This window comes from Bombina bombina, chromosome 2, assembly GCF_027579735.1.
Source record: "Bombina bombina isolate aBomBom1 chromosome 2, aBomBom1.pri, whole genome shotgun sequence".
Taxonomy (NCBI): domain Eukaryota; kingdom Metazoa; phylum Chordata; class Amphibia; order Anura; family Bombinatoridae; genus Bombina; species Bombina bombina.
The window spans coordinates 512,189,617-512,208,515 of NC_069500.1; the positions used below are offsets into that span (position 1 = coordinate 512,189,617).

Below are 18,899 nucleotides of genomic sequence, written 5' to 3' on the forward strand. Positions count from 1 at the left end.
ACTAAACAAGGAACATGGCAACCCCAGATGATCATTTTGGCCTTCTTTAGGCCTTGTCAGTGAGGTGCAGCCATATTCCTCTAAGCACATTGGGCAAAGAGTCCACTTCTGGTTCCTCCATCACCTTACAGTGACTTCCCCAGGGTCATAATTCAAATTTATACAGAAAGAGAAACGTTCTACTAGGAATGAACAACAACTCAGTTGTTTGTTCTATGGTGAGTTACCCCTAGGAGCAACCTCTTTTAGCCCAATTGTGCTTTTTGAGGCTGGACTGATGTTGTTAGGCGGGATCAAACTAATATACTTCAGGAAAGTTCTGAAAAACACAATTGGGCTAAAAGAGGTTACTCTCGGGTGGTAACCGGGCCATAGAACAAGAAACTGAGTTGTTCATTCCTGGCAGATTGCTTCTCTTTCTGTTTGTCTCAACAAAATTACCCTTAACGGGATAGGATAGTCAAAATCAATAGCCAATAGGATGCAATCAGCCAATAGGATTGAGCTGGCATTCTATTGGCTGATAGGACGCTGCTTTTTTACGCCCACTGGTATTACAAGTCTTGAAGGTTTAGGGTCACCGCACACTTTTTTTGGCCTTACCACAAAACGACTTATATGTAAACTTTGTAAAGTCTTTTTTCTATGGGACTTCCATAGCGCCGATATTATGAGTCTGTCCTGGAAGGCTAAAAAGTGAGCGGTACACCCTACCCCGTCAAGAGTCCTAACGCATTCTAAAGTCAGTAGTTAAGAGTTTTATGGTACAACGCCGTAACATAAAACTCATAACTAAAGTGCTAAAAAGTACACTAACACCCATAAACTACCTATTAACCCCTAAACCGAGGCCCTCCCGCATCGCAAACACTAAAATAAAATTATTAACTCCTAATCTGCCGCTCCAGACACCACTGACACCTACATTATACGTATGAAACCCTAATCTGCTGCCCCCAACATTGCCGACACCTACATTATTTTTATTAACTGACGGACAAGGGCGGTTATCTCTGAATATATTATGCATTCCTTCTATGAAGGAATGCATGAATGCAACCAAGATTTTCAAATTTCGACTTTTTGCGCATCTGGTTACTGCAGGAGAAAAAACTGTTTACTTTCAACTTGTAATACTAGCGCAACCCGACTAGCACAAAAATGAAAATCCTAGAGGAGTTTTTACTATAGCGAAAATGCAAAATACTGCTCCACTTGTAATCTAGCCCAATATGTTAAAATGGGTGTGTTGATTTACCTGGGCCACTGGATAATACTTGCACCCCTGGGCCAAAAGTTGTCGGTCTTCCCCCTGAAGAGGATTGAAACATTGAGTTGAGGAGCTTCCTTGTGAGAAGACTTTTGTTAGAAAACACTTTTTGAAAAGCTAGTTTTTAAATGTATCTATTTCAGTAGCCTTAAAAGTACAGTATATAAAAGTCAAAATAGAAATGTGAATGGTTGCATTTACATTTGAAATAGAAGCATTTGTGTAGTATACTTCCACAAGCAAAAATGCTTCTAGTAAAAGTTATTACTGCATTTCATTGGCATACATACATATGTTGTAAGTGTCCCGTGCTACAGCATTTAAACACCATCTCAGAAAGTCTCGTAGATAGTCTTGTCAGAACAGGAGAGCTTTATATCAACAGGCCCTTTGTCTAAAGTGATTGTAAATTTCAGAGTATAAGAATGCTGCAATGAAAATATATTAGTTTGCAAGTAAAATCACACAATTATTATTTTTTTAAATATATATATATATATATATATATATATATATATATATATATATATTATAATAAAAGGTTTATAAATCCTAAAGGTATCGTCTGTTCCTCCGCCCCCCTTCATTTCCTCTTTTGGCTGGGCTGTGATGTGTAGAGCAGTCCCACCCACTCTCTGCAATAGACTTTCTAAGGGCTTTAAAGGGGCTGGACTTCAAGATTGTCATATGACACACATGTTGATTGGATGTTCACTGGAATTGTCATTAAAAAAAAAGAGTTAATCCAAGTGGGTCGTCATAACATTGCAATAGAAGCATTACTATATGAAATAATTAAACCCTTTCACAGATGGATTAAAAACAAAAAAGTTACACACTTTTTTAAAGGCAAACATTACATATATGGCATTTGATTAGTTAAAGTTTACCATCACTTTAATTGTAAAAGCTACTCAAAATAATCTGAAATTGTTGATTGCACCCCTAATGTGATTTGGTATTAATGGCAAACTGCATTCAAAAATATTAGGCAGTGTTCACCAGTACTGAATTAATAATAATAATAAATAATGACATTAAAATAAATAATTAAACTTTTTTTCTACCATCATTAATTCGTTTTTTTGTATAACTATCTCAAAGAGTTTAATGCCCCTTTAGCTATCTTTATTTAATTTACCCCCAGTTTAGTACTTCATAGTTTGTAGGCACATTACAAATAAGGATAATAATCATTGTTAAAGGGACATTAAAGGCAACATTTTACCGATTCAAATAGTGCAGTAATTTTAAAAAAAATTCCAAGTTCCTTCTCTTTTCTTGGTATGCTTTGTTTTAACATAAATTTAAGTAGGCTCTGTAGCAGCAATACACTACTGGGAGTTTGATACTGATTGGTAGCTGCAAATATATGTTCTTTTCATTGGCAGTGCATCGCTGCTCCTTTAACAAATGTAATGTTCTAAATGAATGATGAAAGAAATAATATTAGTTTTCATGTCCCTTTAACAGAAGAAAAGTGTTATTTCTTCTGTGAACTGATCAGCATGCATGCTACAGCTCCACCTATTGTCCAAACTGCTAATCACACACCAGAAACGTTTGCAGTCACAGTGATATTCCCTTTGAAGATTACGGGCTAAATTTATCATTAAATGAACGTACCAATTGGTTGTGTACTTGCTCATTTGAGCCTGCAACTTATATTTATGAAGCATCGGTTTGGCAGATGGAAATCACTCCAGATTCATTCGACTGTGGTGATTGACAAGCCCTACTCTCACACAATTAGTTGGGCGAAAATAGGGTGGCATTGCACGAGTGTTGGGAACAAATGCAGCCCCCATCAAATGCAGATAGGTTAACAACATGTGAATCCTGTCCATTCACAAATTGATAATTCTTGCCCTAAATATCAGTAAATTTATATCAATAAATTAAGAGACTTCAGTACTCATTTTATAAGACCTATAAGGAAGATAATAAGCACAGCTCAATCTAAACCAGCCTCTACAGATACCATGGATAAAATTGGTGAAAAAGTAAAAGATCTCTTTTCGTAAGCAGTATATTTTGCTCATATATCATATCTGGATCAGTTTATTTATTCAGCTTTAAAAGATCACTAAATACAATAGAATTAAATTATCGACAAATAAACAATACAAAGACAATGCTCTAAATTTTCATTTGAAATGAGCAGCAAATATGACTTGGAAGCAATTTGGTAGAATCATTGCATCCAAAGTCACAGACGCACAGGACTGGCATCAAAGCATTTTCAAAAGATATTCTAGTCACACAAATATGATCTACATCAGAGATGGCCAACTGGCTACATATGGTCCTTGGCACTAGCTTTTGCAGCCCTTCAGGAATAGCAGAACTGTGTGTGCCATAGTTTTTGTGGCCCTAGGAAAAGGCAGAACTAAATGTGTGCTTTGTGGTGACCACAACTCAGAAGAGCCCTTTGGAGAGATGAATAGCAGAAAGATGAATAGCAGAAAGAAAGTACCCTGCAACCTTACCTAAATCTATATGATTATATATTTTTATTTTATTTGTTAGTTTAATAGCCATAAATTTATATGTGGCCCCCAAGGCTTCTAAAATTTTGATTTGCATCCCCCGTGTACTAAAAAGTTGGCAATCAGTGGTATGAGTATCCAGGAATGTTTACATAAAAGGATTTATTCACACAATTATAAGAAACTCCAGTAATAACAGAGTTTCAAATTTCAGCCTCATTTAATACATTTCAGTCAGTTAAAAAGTAAATAAAAAGTAAATAAAAAAAAACCTTAGTTAAAACAAACATTTCATTTTTACAGACAATGCTCATATACAACATAAAATAAGCAAATATCCCCTTTCCTAGCACAGATTTATTCATGTTATATATAGAAATGACTTTGTATTATTTTTCCCTCCTACAGTAATACACTTAGATGGGGAAGAAAATGAAGAACGCAGAAAATTCCTCTACACACTTCTAGAAGGGTCAAATGATTCTGGAGAGAGGGTCAGGTATGCTTAGATTCTGAAAGACATCCATAGATTAAGCCTCAAAACATTAACAATTGGGGCAGCATAAAAAATGTGTTAATTGATTTTGTTGAGTCAGTGTAAAGGAGAACATTCTATATTTTTTATATACTGTATAGTGAAAAGTGAAAGAAAGGTTTTCTTGTTATTTTTTAATGTTTTTCCCTGTCAGTAAAAACCAATAATTTGATAACATAATTTATTTTGCAAAGAAAACAGTTTGGCCCAGATTACTAATGTGACACTAATCCTAGCAGGGACGAAATAAGTAGCATTGCTTGACCGCACTAAAATTAGCACGCAATTTGATATTACAAGACCATGGTAAATCAGATTTACCAGAGAAGGTTTAGCGTGGCCGAAATCCCTCTAGCGCACCCATTGCTTAAAACAGATATCACAACCGCGCTAAATAGAGCTCATATTACAAGTTGAACATTATGGGTTGCACTCAAACAAAAGCCCAAATAGCGCTAGAAGAATTTGTGCAACCTGAGACCTGAAGTAATAATAGCGTAAGAGTTAAAAAATAAATAAATCACAAAACACAAGTAAAACATATTTAAATAAAGTATTACACTCATACATACACATTTTTAATAAAAATATTAATTAAAAAAATGTTATAGTTCCAAACTGTATCCGACAAGTGTTTTGCCACATTCAGGGCTTTTTCAAGGATATGTTTTTACTTCATTTTATCCAAGTATTGTTCAATTATTGGGGGGGGGGGAATCTGATTGGTTGGTCCCAACGTCTTGGTGCCACTTCTCATTTCGTAATGATCATCCATTACTTCCGGTTTCAGTTACTCATATCACTTCTGGTTTATTAATGTCCACCATAATTGTAGTTCATTACTTATCCACCAGGCAGTCCAATAATCATTATGGACCATTTTTGTATACCATGCTGATCTCCATTATAGTCATAGGTTAAGGTAAATAACAAATAGCATTATGTTAAATCAACTGCTGTATAATACTATAATATTACTATGTTAAACAAGTACAGTACAAATTACTGTAATGTATTAAACATATGTATAGGAATATACCTATGTATAAAAATAATTTAACAAAAAATATTTTGTACATAGATAATTATATCTATATATGACAATATTATTAAAATCCTCCTGTGAATAATCACCTTCAAATTAATTCACTAGTAACTAAAGATACTGACATAAAATGGCAGATCTCAAAATCTCTATTTAGTCCTTTTGGAGTTAGACTACCCAACAAAAATATCAATTTAATCTCCAACCATTTCAGAGTATTAAGTCTATCCCACGCCAATGTGGAGTTACCTTCGTAATTTCTATAAAAAAACATAATTTATGTAAGAACTTACCTGATAAATTCATTTCTTTCATATTAGCAAGAGTCCATGAGCTAGTGACGTATGGGATATACATTCCTACCAGGAGGGGCAAAGTTTCCCAAACCTTAAAATGCCTATAAATACACCCCTCACCACACCCACAATTCAGTTTAACGAATAGCCAAGAAGTGGGGTGATAAGAAAAAAGTGCGAAAGCATATAAAATAAGGAATTGGAATAATTGTGCTTTATACAAAAAAATCATAACCACCACAAAAAAAGGGCGGGCCTCATGGACTCTTGCTAATATGAAAGAAATGAATTTATCAGGTAAGTTCTTACATAAATTATGTTTTCTTTCATGTAATTAGCAAGAGTCCATGAGCTAGTGACGTATGGGATAATGACTACCCAAGATGTGGATCTTTCCACACAAGAGTCACTAGAGAGGGAGGGATAAAATAAAGACAGCCAATTCCTGCTGAAAATAATCCACACCCAAAATAAAGTTTAATGAAAAAACATAAGCAGAAGATTCAAACTGAAAACGCTGCCTGAAGTACTTTTCTACCAAAAACTGCTTCAGAAGAAGAAAATACAACAAAATGGTAGAATTTGGTAAAAGTATGCAAAGAGGACCAAGTTGCCGCTTTGCAAATCTGATCAACCGAAGCTTCATTCCTAAACGCCCAGGAAGTAGAAACTGACCTAGTAGAATGAGCTGTAATCCTATGAGGCGGAGTCTTACCCGACTCAACATAGGCAAGATGAATTAAAGATTTCAACCAAGATGCCAAAGAAATGGCAGAAGTTTTCTGGCCTTTCTAAAACCGGAAAAGATAACAAATAAACTTGAAGTCTTTCGGAAAGACTTAGTAGCTTCAACATAATATTTCAAAGCTCTAATAACATCCAAAGAATGCAACGATTTCTCCTTAGAATTCTTAGGATTAAGACATAATGAAGGAACCACAATGTCTCTACTAATGTTGTTGGAATTCACAACTTAGGTAAAAATTCAAAAGAAGTTCGCAACACCGCCTTATCCTGATGAAAAATCAGAAAAGGAGACTCACAAGAAAGAGCAGATAATTCAGAAACTCTTCTGGCAGAAGAGATGGCCAAAAGGAACAAAACTTTCCAAGAAAGTAATTTAATATCCAATGAATGCATAGGTTCAAATGGAGGAGCTTGAAGAGCCCCCAGAACCAAATTCAAACTCCAAGGAGGAGAAATGGACTTAATGACAGGCTTTATACGAACCAAAGCTTGTACAAAACAATGAATATCAGGAAGAATAGCAATCTGTCTGTGAAAAAGAACAGAAAGAGCAGAGATTTGACCTTTCAAGGAACTTGCGGACAAACCCTTATCTAAACCATCCTGAAGAAACTGTAATATTCTCGGTATTCTAAAAGAATGCCAAGAAAAATGATGAGAAAGACACCAAGAAATATAAGTCTTCCAGACTCTATAATATATCTCTCTGGATACAGATTTACGAGCCTGTAACATAGTATTAATCACAGAGTCAGAGAAACCTCTTTGACCAAGAATCAAGCGTTCAATCTCCATACCTTTAAATTTAAGGATTTCAGATCCTGATGGAAAAAAAGGACCTTGAGACAAAAGGTCTGGTCTTAACGGAAGAGTCCACGGTTGGCAAGAGGCCATCCGGACAAGATCCGCATACCAAAACCTGTGAGGCCATGCCGGAGCTACCAGCAGAACAAACGAGCATTCCTTCAGAATCTTGGAGATTACTCTTGGAAGAAGAACTAGAGGCGGAAAGATATAGGCAGGATGATACTTCCAAGGAAGTGATAATGCATCCACTGCCTCCGCCTGAGGATCCCGGGATCTGGACAGATACCTGGGAAGTTTCTTGTTTAGATGAGAAGCCATCAGATCTATTTCTGGAAGTTCCCACATTTGAACAATCTGAAGAAATACCTCTGGGTGAAGAGACCATTCGCCCGGATGCAACGATTGGCGACTGAGATAATCCGCTTTCCAATTGTCCATACCTGGGATATGAACCGCAGAGATTAGACAGGAGCTGGATTCCGCCCAAACCAAAATTCGAGATACTTCTTTCATAGCCAGAGGACTGTGAGTCCCTCCTTGATGATTGATGTATGCCACAGTTGTGACATTGTCTATCTGAAAACAAATGAACAACTCTCTCTTGAGAAGAGGCCAAGACTGAAGAGCTCTGAAAATTGCACGGAGTTCCAAAATATTGATCGGAAATCTCACCTCCTGAGATTCCCAAACCCCTTGTGCCGTCAGATACCCCCACACAGCTCCCCAACCTGTAAGACTTGCATCTGTTGAGATTATAGTCCAGGTCGGAAGAACAAAGAAGCCCCCTGAACTAAACGATGGTGATCTGTCCACCATGTCAGAGAGTGTTGTAAAATCGGTTTAAAGATATTAATTGAGATATCTTTGAGTAATCCCTGCACCATTGGGTCAGCATACAGAGCTGAAGAGGTCGCATGTGAAAACGAGCAAAGGAGATCGCATCTGATGCGGCAGTCCTAAGACCCAACATTTCCATGCATAAGGCTACCAAAGGGAATGATTGTGACTGAAGGTTTTGACAAGCTGATATCAATGTTAAACTTCTCTTGTCTGACAAGGACAGAGTCATAGACACTGAATTTATCTAGAAACCTAAAAAGGTTACCCTTGTCTGAGGAATCAATGAACTGAATGGTAAATTGATCCTCCAACCATGAAATTGAAGAAACAACACAAGTCGATTCGTATGAGATTCTTCGAAAATGAGAAGACTGAGCAAGTACCAAGATATCGTCCAAATAAGGAAATACCAAAACCCTATTCTCTGATTACAGAAAAAAGGGGCACCGAGAACCTTTGAAAAAAATTCTTGGAACTGAGGCTAGGCCAAACGGTAGAGCCACAAAACTGGTAATGCTTGTCTAAAAAGAGAATCTCAGACACTAAAAGTGATCTGGATGAATCGGAATATGCAGATACACATCCTGTAAATCTATTGTAGACATATAATGCCCTTGCTAAACAAAAGGCAGGATAGTCCTACAGTAACCATCTTGAATGTTGGTATCCTAACATAACGATTCAATAATGACAGATCCGGAACTGGTCTGAAGGAATTGACCTTCTTTGGTACAAATGAAGAGATAAAATAAAACCCCAGCCCCTGTTCCAGAACTGGAACTGGCATAAATACTCCAGCCAACTCTAGATCTGAAACACATTACAGAAATGCTGAGCCTTTGCTGTGTTAACTGGGACACGGGAAAGAAAAGAATCTCTTAGCAGGAGGCCTTAACTTGAAGCCAATTCTGTACCTTTCTGAAACAATGTTTCTGAAACCAGAGATTAAGAACGGAATTGATCCAAATTTCTTTGAAGAAAACGTAATCTGCCCCATACCAGCTGAGCTGGAATAAGGGCCGCACCTTCATAGGTACTTAGGAGCTGGCTATAGGTTTCTATAAGGCTTGGATATATTCCAAACTGGAAATAGTTTCCAAACTGATACCGCTCCTGAGGATGAAGGATCAGGCTTTTGTTCCTTGTAAGGAAAGGAACTAAAATGATTATTTACCCTGGAAAGAAAGAGAAAGCAAAGATGACTTAGAAGACATGTCAGCATTCCAAGTTTAATCCATAAAGCTTCTCTAGCTAAAATAGCTAGAGACATATACCTGACATCAACTCTAATGATATCAAAAGATGGTATCACCAATAAAATTATTAGCATGTTATAGAATAATAATAATGCTATAAAATTATGATCTGTTACTTGTTGCTCTAAAGCTTCTAATCAAAAAGTTGAAGCTGCAGCAACATCCGCTAAAAATATAGCAGGTCTAAGAAGATTACCTGAACATAAGTAAGCTTTTCTTAGAAAGGATTCAATTTTCCTATCTAAAGGATCCTTAAATGAAGTACTATCTGCCGTAGGAATAGTAGTACATTAGCAGGAGTAGAGATAGCCCCATAACCTTAGGGATTTTTGTCTCAAAAAACTCTAATCTGTCAGATGGCACAGGATATAATTTGCTTAAACGTCTAGAAGGAGTAAATAAATTACCCAAATTATTCCATTCCCTGGAAATTACTTCAGAAATAGCATCAGGGAGATAAAACACTTCTGGAATAACTACAGGAGATTTAAAAACCTTATTTAAACGTTTACATTTAGAATCAAGAGGACCAGAATCCTCTATTTCTAATGCAAATAACACTTCTTTAAGTAAAGAACGAATAAATTCCATCTTGAACAAATACAAAGATTTATCAGCATCAACCTCTGAGACAGAAACCTCTGAACCAGAAGAACCATTATCAGTATCAGAATGATGATGTTCATTTAAAAATTCATCTGAAAAAAGAGAAGTTTTAAAAGACTTTTATGTATACTAGAAGGAGAAATAACAGACATAGCCTTCTTAATGGATTTAAAAAATAAAATCTCTTATGTTATCAGGAACACTCTGAAAATTAGATGTTGACGGAACAGCAACAGGTAATGTAACAGTACTAAAGGAAATTTTATCTGCATTAATAAGTTTGACATGACATGCAATACAAATAACAGCTGGAGAAACAGATACCAAAAGTTTATAGCAGATACACTTAGCTTGGTAGCTCCAGCACTGTGCAGTGACTTTCCTGAAGTAACTTCTGACTCAGTTGCAACGTGGAACATCTTGCAATATGTAAAAGAAAAAAACAACATATAAAGCAAAATTGATCAAATTCCTTAAATGACAGTTTCAGGAATGGGAAAAAATGCCAAAGAACAAGCTTCTAGCAACCAGAAGCAATAAAAAATGAGACTTAAATAATGTGGAGACAAAAGTGACGCCCATATTTTTTCGCGCCAAATAAGACGCCCACATTATTTGGAGCCTAAATGCTTTTTGGCGCCAAAAATGACGCCACATCCGGAACGCCGACATTTTTGGCGCAAAATAACGTCAAAGAATGACGCAACTTCCGGCGACACGTATGACGCCGGAAACGGAAATAGAATTTTTGCGCCAAAAAAGTCCGCGCCAAGAATGACGCAATAAAATGAAGCATTTTCAGCCCCCGCGAGCCTAACAGCCCATAGGGAAAAAGTCAAATTTTAAGGTAAAAAATGTTAAATTAAAATGCATTATCCCAAATATGAAACTGACTGTCTGAAAAATAAGGAAAGTTGAACATTCTGAGTCAAGGCAAATAAATGTTTGAATACATATATTTAGAACTTTATAAACAAAGTGCCCAACCATAGCTAGGAGTGTCACAGAAAATAAGACTTACTTACCCCAGGACACTCATCTACATATAGCAGATAGCCAAACCAGTACTGAAACGAGAATCAGCAGAGGTAATGGTATATATAAGAGTATATCGTCGATCTGAAAAGGGAGGTAAGAGATGAATCTCTACGACCGATAACAGAGAACCTATGAAATAGACCCCTTAGAAGGAGATCACTGCATTCAAATAGGCAATACTCTCCTCACATCCCTCTGACATTCACTGCACGCTGAGAGGAAAACCGGGCTCCAACTTGCTGTGGAGCGCATATCAACGTAGAATCTAGCACAAACTTACTTCACCACCTCCATCGGAGGCAAAGTTTGTAAAACTGAATTGTGGGTGTGGTGAGGGGTGTATTTATAGGCATTTTAAGGTTTGGGAAACTTTGCCCCTCCTGGTAGGAATGTATATCCCATACGTCACTAGCTCATGGACTCTTGCTAATTACATGAAAGAAAACTGATCTTAAGAATTACAGTTATGTTTTTTTTAAAGTGCAATGACAGGGGGTGTTTTTCCCTTAATGATATTATATTTACAGTATGTTCAGATATTCTTACGGGTGAGTAGTATGCCCTATATACTGCAAACGACATGGACACTGTAGAATACATTTTTACTGTTACATATAATCAACTGTTTAATATTATACCACTTATTATTTGTTCCTTATTCAAAACATTCAAAATGTGTGTTTTTTTAAATAAGTTTTTTTCTTGAGGTAATGAGCATTAACATAGAAGCAGTACATATGTCCAGATACAAATCAGACTTGGATAAAACATCTTTATCATTCTAAAGTAGGAAATAGGCTAAGTCTAAAGCAATAAGGTGCCAGTGATATAGTTATTAATGCCATGTCAAACCTACAGCTATACTAAGTACCTGCGAATGAGAGCTTGAACTGTACAAAATAACAAAACAGCAAGTCTAGCAATGAGAGTAGAGGTTCTGGCAAAAAATTACAAAAGTATGTCTGGGATGTGGATTATAAAGTGTAAAATATGTAGGGTTGAAAGTAAAAAGAAGACTTTTGTATGGCAGAGATTACTAACTGGAACATATTTAATACAAAAACCTCATTTTATAACCTTTGACTTAAAACAGGTAAAAACTGTCCCCAAATTACTGTGTAGACCTTAGAATAATTTATCTATTCAGAGTGTATTGTGGTAAGATGGGGGTTAGTATCATGGTTTTTATTTTGGGGGGGGATTCAGCGGGCAAGAGCCGCTCTGGTTAAAAAAAAAAGTGGAAAAAGAGGGGGCGTGTCCGGGTGTTTGAGGGATATAGTGTAGTTGTTATGATATGGGTTACTAGGATCTCTATTGAGCTCATTATAAACTTAATGGGATGGGCAAGAGGACGGCTGAGGCACAAATTCCTCCTAGAGTATCTAAAGCCACTCTTAGGCCTCACCAGACTTATGAACTGAATAAAGGGAGATTAACATATGAAGCGGTCATTAATTGGACCAGGGAGAGATTGGTTGGAGAATAGCTACTGATATAATAGGCAAAATATATAGTAAGTAATATATAGTGTTCAAGAACCATATAATGATAAACCTTCAACAAATATATATGTTAGCAATGATACAGAAAGCTCATAACCAGGTGATAATAAACAAGGCTATGCTATATATAAATTCTCAAAGGAGCCCCCACAAAGGGTGGGTATCTGGGCCTCTCACCAATAGGATCAGCAGATATAAAGTTATCTTTCAGGCTAAAAATTATATAGAAGGTCTCTATTTTAACATGCTTGCAATGACAAGGATAAATGGCAACTTATATGATCTCTTACTTAGATAAATGGATAATGTGACCTGACTTACTTGTCACTGGTAGAATGAGCTGCAATTCGCATATAACACAGAGACATTAGGTGAGTTTGCAGCATTAGCTGAACTGTGGTGATAGCCTCATCTCAATTAAAAGTAGTATGGCTATGTGGTCTAGTGCTACTTAATGTAGGACGGTGTGCTTGTGGGAAGGAACAGGACTACTTCTAAGTCCAAACATGTCTTGAGGAGATCTATATGAATTAGGACTAGGCGGCTAGTTGCTTACATATCTCTAATATTTGAAAGGCAGGATTAGACAGAGCCGAGTATGTAAAGGTATATAGGCCCAAGGTGGAGTATACTTCAGCGCATATCTAGGGAATCTCTCTCAGTGTGAGACCATAGCTTTTGAGTAGTGTAAGAGCAAGTATAATAAACCACGATATGAGGTCTGTGGGCAATTACCCGGAGTTACTGTATATAGCCTCAGTATGATCAATTCTATTGGCACATAAAGGGGTAGAATATCTGGGATAAAGTGTAAACTCAGGGAGGAGGCACAAAGAAGACTTCAGTATAAGCCCTATACCCATGCAACAAACTAGTGGGCACCTGGGCATTTAGGATTAAATATAATCAAATATTACCACAATAATATAGTATGTACCTCCTACTCAGTTGAAAAATATAGTACAATGCAAAATGCAAAACAGACAATAAGTACACAGTACATTAAACAGTATAAACCTTATCAGATACTAAGCTATTATGTGGTCAATCCCACTAGTAAAAAGAGCATAAAGGAAAACTTTGACAAAAAAAAAAGTTTGTGTCATAAGGGAGATCTGCTATATGTCCCGGGATCAGTGTTCAGTCCTTTGAAATAAGAAATCTGACTTGGTTCTTGCCTCGTGGGGACAGTGGAAAAGTACCGCTAATTGGAGCCCACATTTGTCTGATGTATGGACAGACTCAGAGATTGCTGCGGTATGGGCTTTCACCCTAGCCTACACCTGCACGGGACCAAATCTGTGGGCTGCAAGAGAAAATCCCCTGAAATGAGGTGGGAGGCGATGGAGCATTAGCTTTAAGAGTCCATGGATAGCCTGCATGGGCTGCAGGTGAAGGCCCTATTCCGGACAACGATACCCGGGCTAGACTCAGGTGCAGGGTAAGTTGTATGGGCTTTTGGGTGGTTTCAAGTGGAGGTGTTGAGGATTTAGATATATTGAAGTAGGAAAGCTTAAGTTGTCCCAGGTCCATTACTCCGCTATCGAGATCGTCCAGTCCGCTTGATTGGAGGTCGCAGGGAACTGAAATATGCCGGTAACCACTCTCTCGATCGTTATAGCCTGAGGCCTGAACCGAGTGTTCTTCATATGACAGGAAGGAGTTCTGCAACTGTTACGGTACATGAGTAAGGTCACCATTTTCAGTGATTAACAGGAGCGGAACGTCCGCCGACACCTCCATCTCCGCCATCTTTGTAGCAGGGATATCCTCACGCTTGGTAAGAGACTTGAGCAAAGTTGTCAGATCGTCAAATTGATTTGTCATCCATTGTTCAAATGCAGCTAGGAGTGAATATATTACGTTATCAAAGTTCTCCATTGTAGAAATCTAGCTTGCCCAGAGATGGTATATTGATCTCTACATACCCGGTTGACCGGGGAGGGGTGCAGGGACGGAGCCATCTAGAGATCTGTAGAAAGTTTCAGTAGTCCAGTTCAGAAGCTTTTTTGATATGCGCTATAGGTGTCATTCAGTATGTTAGGGTACCCTCTATTCTGTACTGGATGGTTTGAGAAAAGTCAGATTTCTTGGTAGATTGTAGATCCTAAAAGGAGAGCTCCCAAAAACACAGCCATCTTAGGTGCTGGCCCCCCATGTTCAAAATGTTTAATCTAATTATTTATTTGGGTTTACCCACTGCATATTCCACACCTAAAACATCCTTTAAAATGTTAATTGCTTAACCAGGATTCTCTATTTCCTCTCTAAAATAGCTATTTTTAAAAATATATTTAAGTTAGATTCCTTATGGAATACAATCTTTGTTTTTTCTCTTAGAATTTCTTCTAATATTGGGTCCCTTTTTTTTTTTTTTTAAACTTTATTTATAGAAAAGAATCCAAGACATACATGGCAAGTACATTCACATTGGTAAAAAAAAAAAAAATGTTTTGATGTGAACATATGCATAATAAGACAAGGAAAATAAAGACTGTATTACAAAGCATGAGATTTGAATGAGATTTTCATGCATGCACTTGGACTCAACATTTTTCAAGAACATTTTTTAAACAAACAAACAAAGAAAAACATAACAACTAAGATAAGAAGACGAAGAAAATAGCATAGAAAGAGAGAGAGAGAGAGAAAAAAGAAAGAAAAGAAAAAAAAAGAAAAGAAAAAAAGGACGGGCAACAGATAACAATCATACTCACCCAGAGCACCTCCGGATCCCCCCCCATCCAGCCGACACATCAATTACACAAGTGAGAGAAATCGTTAACAAACCTGATCTGAGGACAGACACCAATTGCCTCTAAGATTTTCATTCAGGACATACTGACTGTTTTTAAAAGGAAGGAGAACTCTGTCCCTCACTATGTCCGGTAAGTGTAACAGATAGACCTCCCACTTAAGGAGAAATCTCTTTACTCTTTTCTCAGGGTCTCCCCTAGTGTCCACCTGCTCAATTAGCATCTGAGTATGTATCGTCTTGAGTAACTGCTGAAATGGTAGGGTCCGCTCACCTACCCACTCCTTTAGAATGATCTGTTTGGCTAGCATGAGGACTGTAGTTATAAAGATGTCGTATTTGTACGTCAGGTCTTTAGGCGTCAAGAAAATCACATGTTGCGCAGAGAGGGACAAATTTTGTTTAGTTAATTTAGTCAGCCAGTATGAAATTTTTTGCCAAAATTTTTGCACCTTGGGGCATCCCCACAACAAATGGATCCAATCAGGAGAATTGCGGCTGCATTTGCTACATAAATCATGTGCCCCCTGAACCCATTTAGCACGCATGCCAGGGGTGATATAGGCTTGGTGCAGGAATTTCAAATGTGATTCTCTCAATTTCGCAGAAATAGTACCTTGATTTGCCCTCTCAAAGCTCACAGTGATCAGCGTAGTGTCCACCTCTAATTCCCCAAAGTGTGACCATTTTGATGCAATCCCACATAAGGTGGAGTCCTCAAAATGACGAAGCAGCAAATTGTATGTGTATGAGAGTCTGTAAGATCCCATCTTTGGCAAAGCACAAAGTCTATCTAAATTAGAAGGTCCCTTGGATAACAGTGCCCCCAAGATCAATGTAGAGATGTAATGTCTGCATTGGAAGTATGCAAACCTGTGGGTGTGTGGGAGGTTGTAACGCGTTTGCAAGTCCTGAAAGGGCACTATATCAAAAGTCAGGGGATGGAGAAGCTGATGAAGTCTTGTAAGTCCTAATTGTTGCCATGTCTGAAATGCCTGTGTAGTGTACCCAGGGAGGAAGCTGAGGTTGCCCTGGATTGGGAGATATTTACTAGTCGATTGCTGTATCCCCCAGAGTCTGTAAAGCTTGGCCCAGGCTCTCAGGGGATCCCTAAACAATGTATGGTTTTGGACAAACGGGGATAGCGACTTAAGATCCGCATGAGGCAAAAAAGCTAGATGCAATGGCTTAATAAAGTTAGACTCTAAGTCACGGATGGTGTAGCAGTCTTTCCCCACCAGCCAATCTAGCACGAATCTGGAAAGGGCCGCCCAATTATACCACATTATATTAGGATGACAGAGCTCACCCCCGCTCACTGGCATTGACAAGGGAGTCTTGCCTATTCTGTGTTTCTTGCCCTGCCAAATAAAATTTTAAATGGAAGTTTGTAAGGAGGTAGTGTCCTGCTGTTTAAGAAGGGGCAACATTTGCAAGGGATAAAGATGTTTAGGCAGAGCAACCATTTTAAAAAGATGCACCCTACCCGAGAGAGAGAGAGAGGGGAAGCCTCATCCAACCCAGCAACATCCGTTTGATGTCACCGATAATCCCACTGAGGTTAAGGGAATACAACTTGTGAGGGTTAACATGTACCCATATGCCCAAGTATTTAAAGTAGCCTTCAGTGGTTTTGAGACCAGTATCTGCTAGTGTTATGTTGCGGGAGTTTTGTAACCAAGTGACCTCCGATTTATCAATGTTAATCTTGTACCCCGAGAACCTGCCAAAATTCTCGATAATATCCAGAAGAGGATGTAAATTAGTGCAGGGATTGCCTACAAACAGCAGCAAATCATCGGCGTACAATGATAAATGCTGCTGTTGACCACATAAATCTAGGCCTGCACAGTGTTGTCTGATATAAGATGCCAGGGGCTCAATAGCCAAATCAAAAAGGAGAGGGGAAAGGGGACACCCCTGCCTCGTACCCCTCTGTAGCGTAAAAGAAGGAGAAAGCCCCCCATTGATTATGAGGGAGGCCTTAGGGGCTGAGTATAATCTCTGTAAAAAGTTAGAAAAATCACCCTGTATACCAAAGTGCGACAGCGAAGTGAGTAAGTGGTCCCACTCAATCCGGTCAAATGCCTTTTCGCGTCAAGCGCCAAAAGGCAAGCGTCTGGTAGCTGAGAGGGAGATTGTGCATGTGCGTTGTACCAGTAATGGGCCGCAACACCAAGGGTCCTTCTAATATTTATCACAGATGACCTACCCTTCACAAAACCAGTTTGATCTGTATGAAGTATAGAAGGTAGAACCTTCGCCAGCCTGTCCGCCAAGATTTTTGTTAAAAGTTTATAGTCCCCATTTAGCAATGAGATCGGGCGATAGGAAGAAGTTTGAGTGGGATCCCTATCAGGTTTTAATAGGAGACAGATATTGGCTTCAGATAATCTGTTATCCATCTGCTCAGTACCCGCTAAATAAGCAGAGTACAGGGACGATAGGACTGGGGCCAATTCCTCATCTAATAATTTAAAATATTCTACAGGCAACCCGTCAGGACCAGCAGCCTTACCCAGCCTAAAGAGAAAAGAGAGAAGAGGCTCCAAATGGTGTGTATCGTTTTAAATTCAGTAGGCCATGCCCCCAAATAAAAACTACTTACAAAATTTCCAGCACTTGAGAAGTGCCACAAATGCCTTCTGAACTGTTAGCAGCCGTCCAGCTAGCTGAATTGTATCAGAACTGCTTCTATATTATGAGGATATAGGGCACTTGAGAAGTGCCACAAAAGCCTCCTGGACACTTGTCAGCTGTCCAGCTCACTGATAGCACCGATATCCCCTAGGTTCACTTGTTCAGGTCACAAACGGGCTCCAATGCAGCACCCTTGGATATACCTGCAACTCGGTGTTCAGATGAGTGCAAGTATGGCTACCAATGTTGGATGCAAAAATTTGCTAAAAATTACCGTGCTACTTGTACTGATATAGTTAAAAATAGAAATTTATTAAAAACAATGTTACACTATGCGTTTCCCGGTTCCTCAGACCGCTTCCTCAGGTGGCCGTATGGCCCTAAGAACTTCCTGAGGTTGTATAGGCGAGTTTAAAAGAGAGATTTGCTCCTCCGTAAGGGTAGGAAGTTGTACCCCAAAAGTGACGCTTTGCCTCTATGTGAATTGGTTGCTTAGAGTATAAAGAGGAGTAATAGTCTACAAATTCGGCCATAATTTCCTTAGAATTAGCAGTTAGAGTACCCCTAGATTTAATAGCTAAGATCTGGGACTTGGGCGTATAAGAATTAACTAACTTGGCAAGCAGCCTGCCGGCTTTATTGCCATGCCGGTAGTAACGACCCTGTCTGTAAATATTAACTTTGTTGTCTTGTTGAGCTAGGAAAGTATCCCTTGTCTGCTTAAGCTCATAATAAGTTTTCCTGGATGCCAGCGTGGGGGTGGATAAATAGTTATTGTAAGCATCAGTAAGCTGGGAAAGAAGAATCCCATCCCCCTTTTTAAGCTGCTTATTATTGTGTGCTGTAAAAACATAATTTATGTAAGAACTTACCTGATAAATTCATTTCTTTCATATTAGCAAGAGTCCATGAGCTAGTGACGTATGGGATATACATTCCTACCAGGAGGGGCAAAGTTTCCCAAACCTTAAAATGCCTATAAATACACCCCTCACCACACCCACAATTCAGTTTAAGGAATAGCCAAGAAGTGGGGTGATAAGAAAGGAGCGAAAGCATCAAAAATAAGGAAT

The 18,899-nt window shown here is 38.3% G+C and overlaps 1 protein-coding gene across 1 annotated transcript in view; it reads left to right on the forward strand.

Annotated features, from left to right (window-relative positions):
* RPGRIP1 (RPGR interacting protein 1) overlaps window positions 1-18,899 on the forward strand; it is a 234,936-nt gene that overhangs the window by 179,539 nt on the left and 36,498 nt on the right. The window contains exon 22 of the mRNA XM_053699932.1: window positions 4,168-4,258. Coding sequence (XP_053555907.1) covers window positions 4,168-4,258 — 91 coding nt within the window. The remainder of the gene's footprint in view (window positions 1-4,167; window positions 4,259-18,899) is intronic.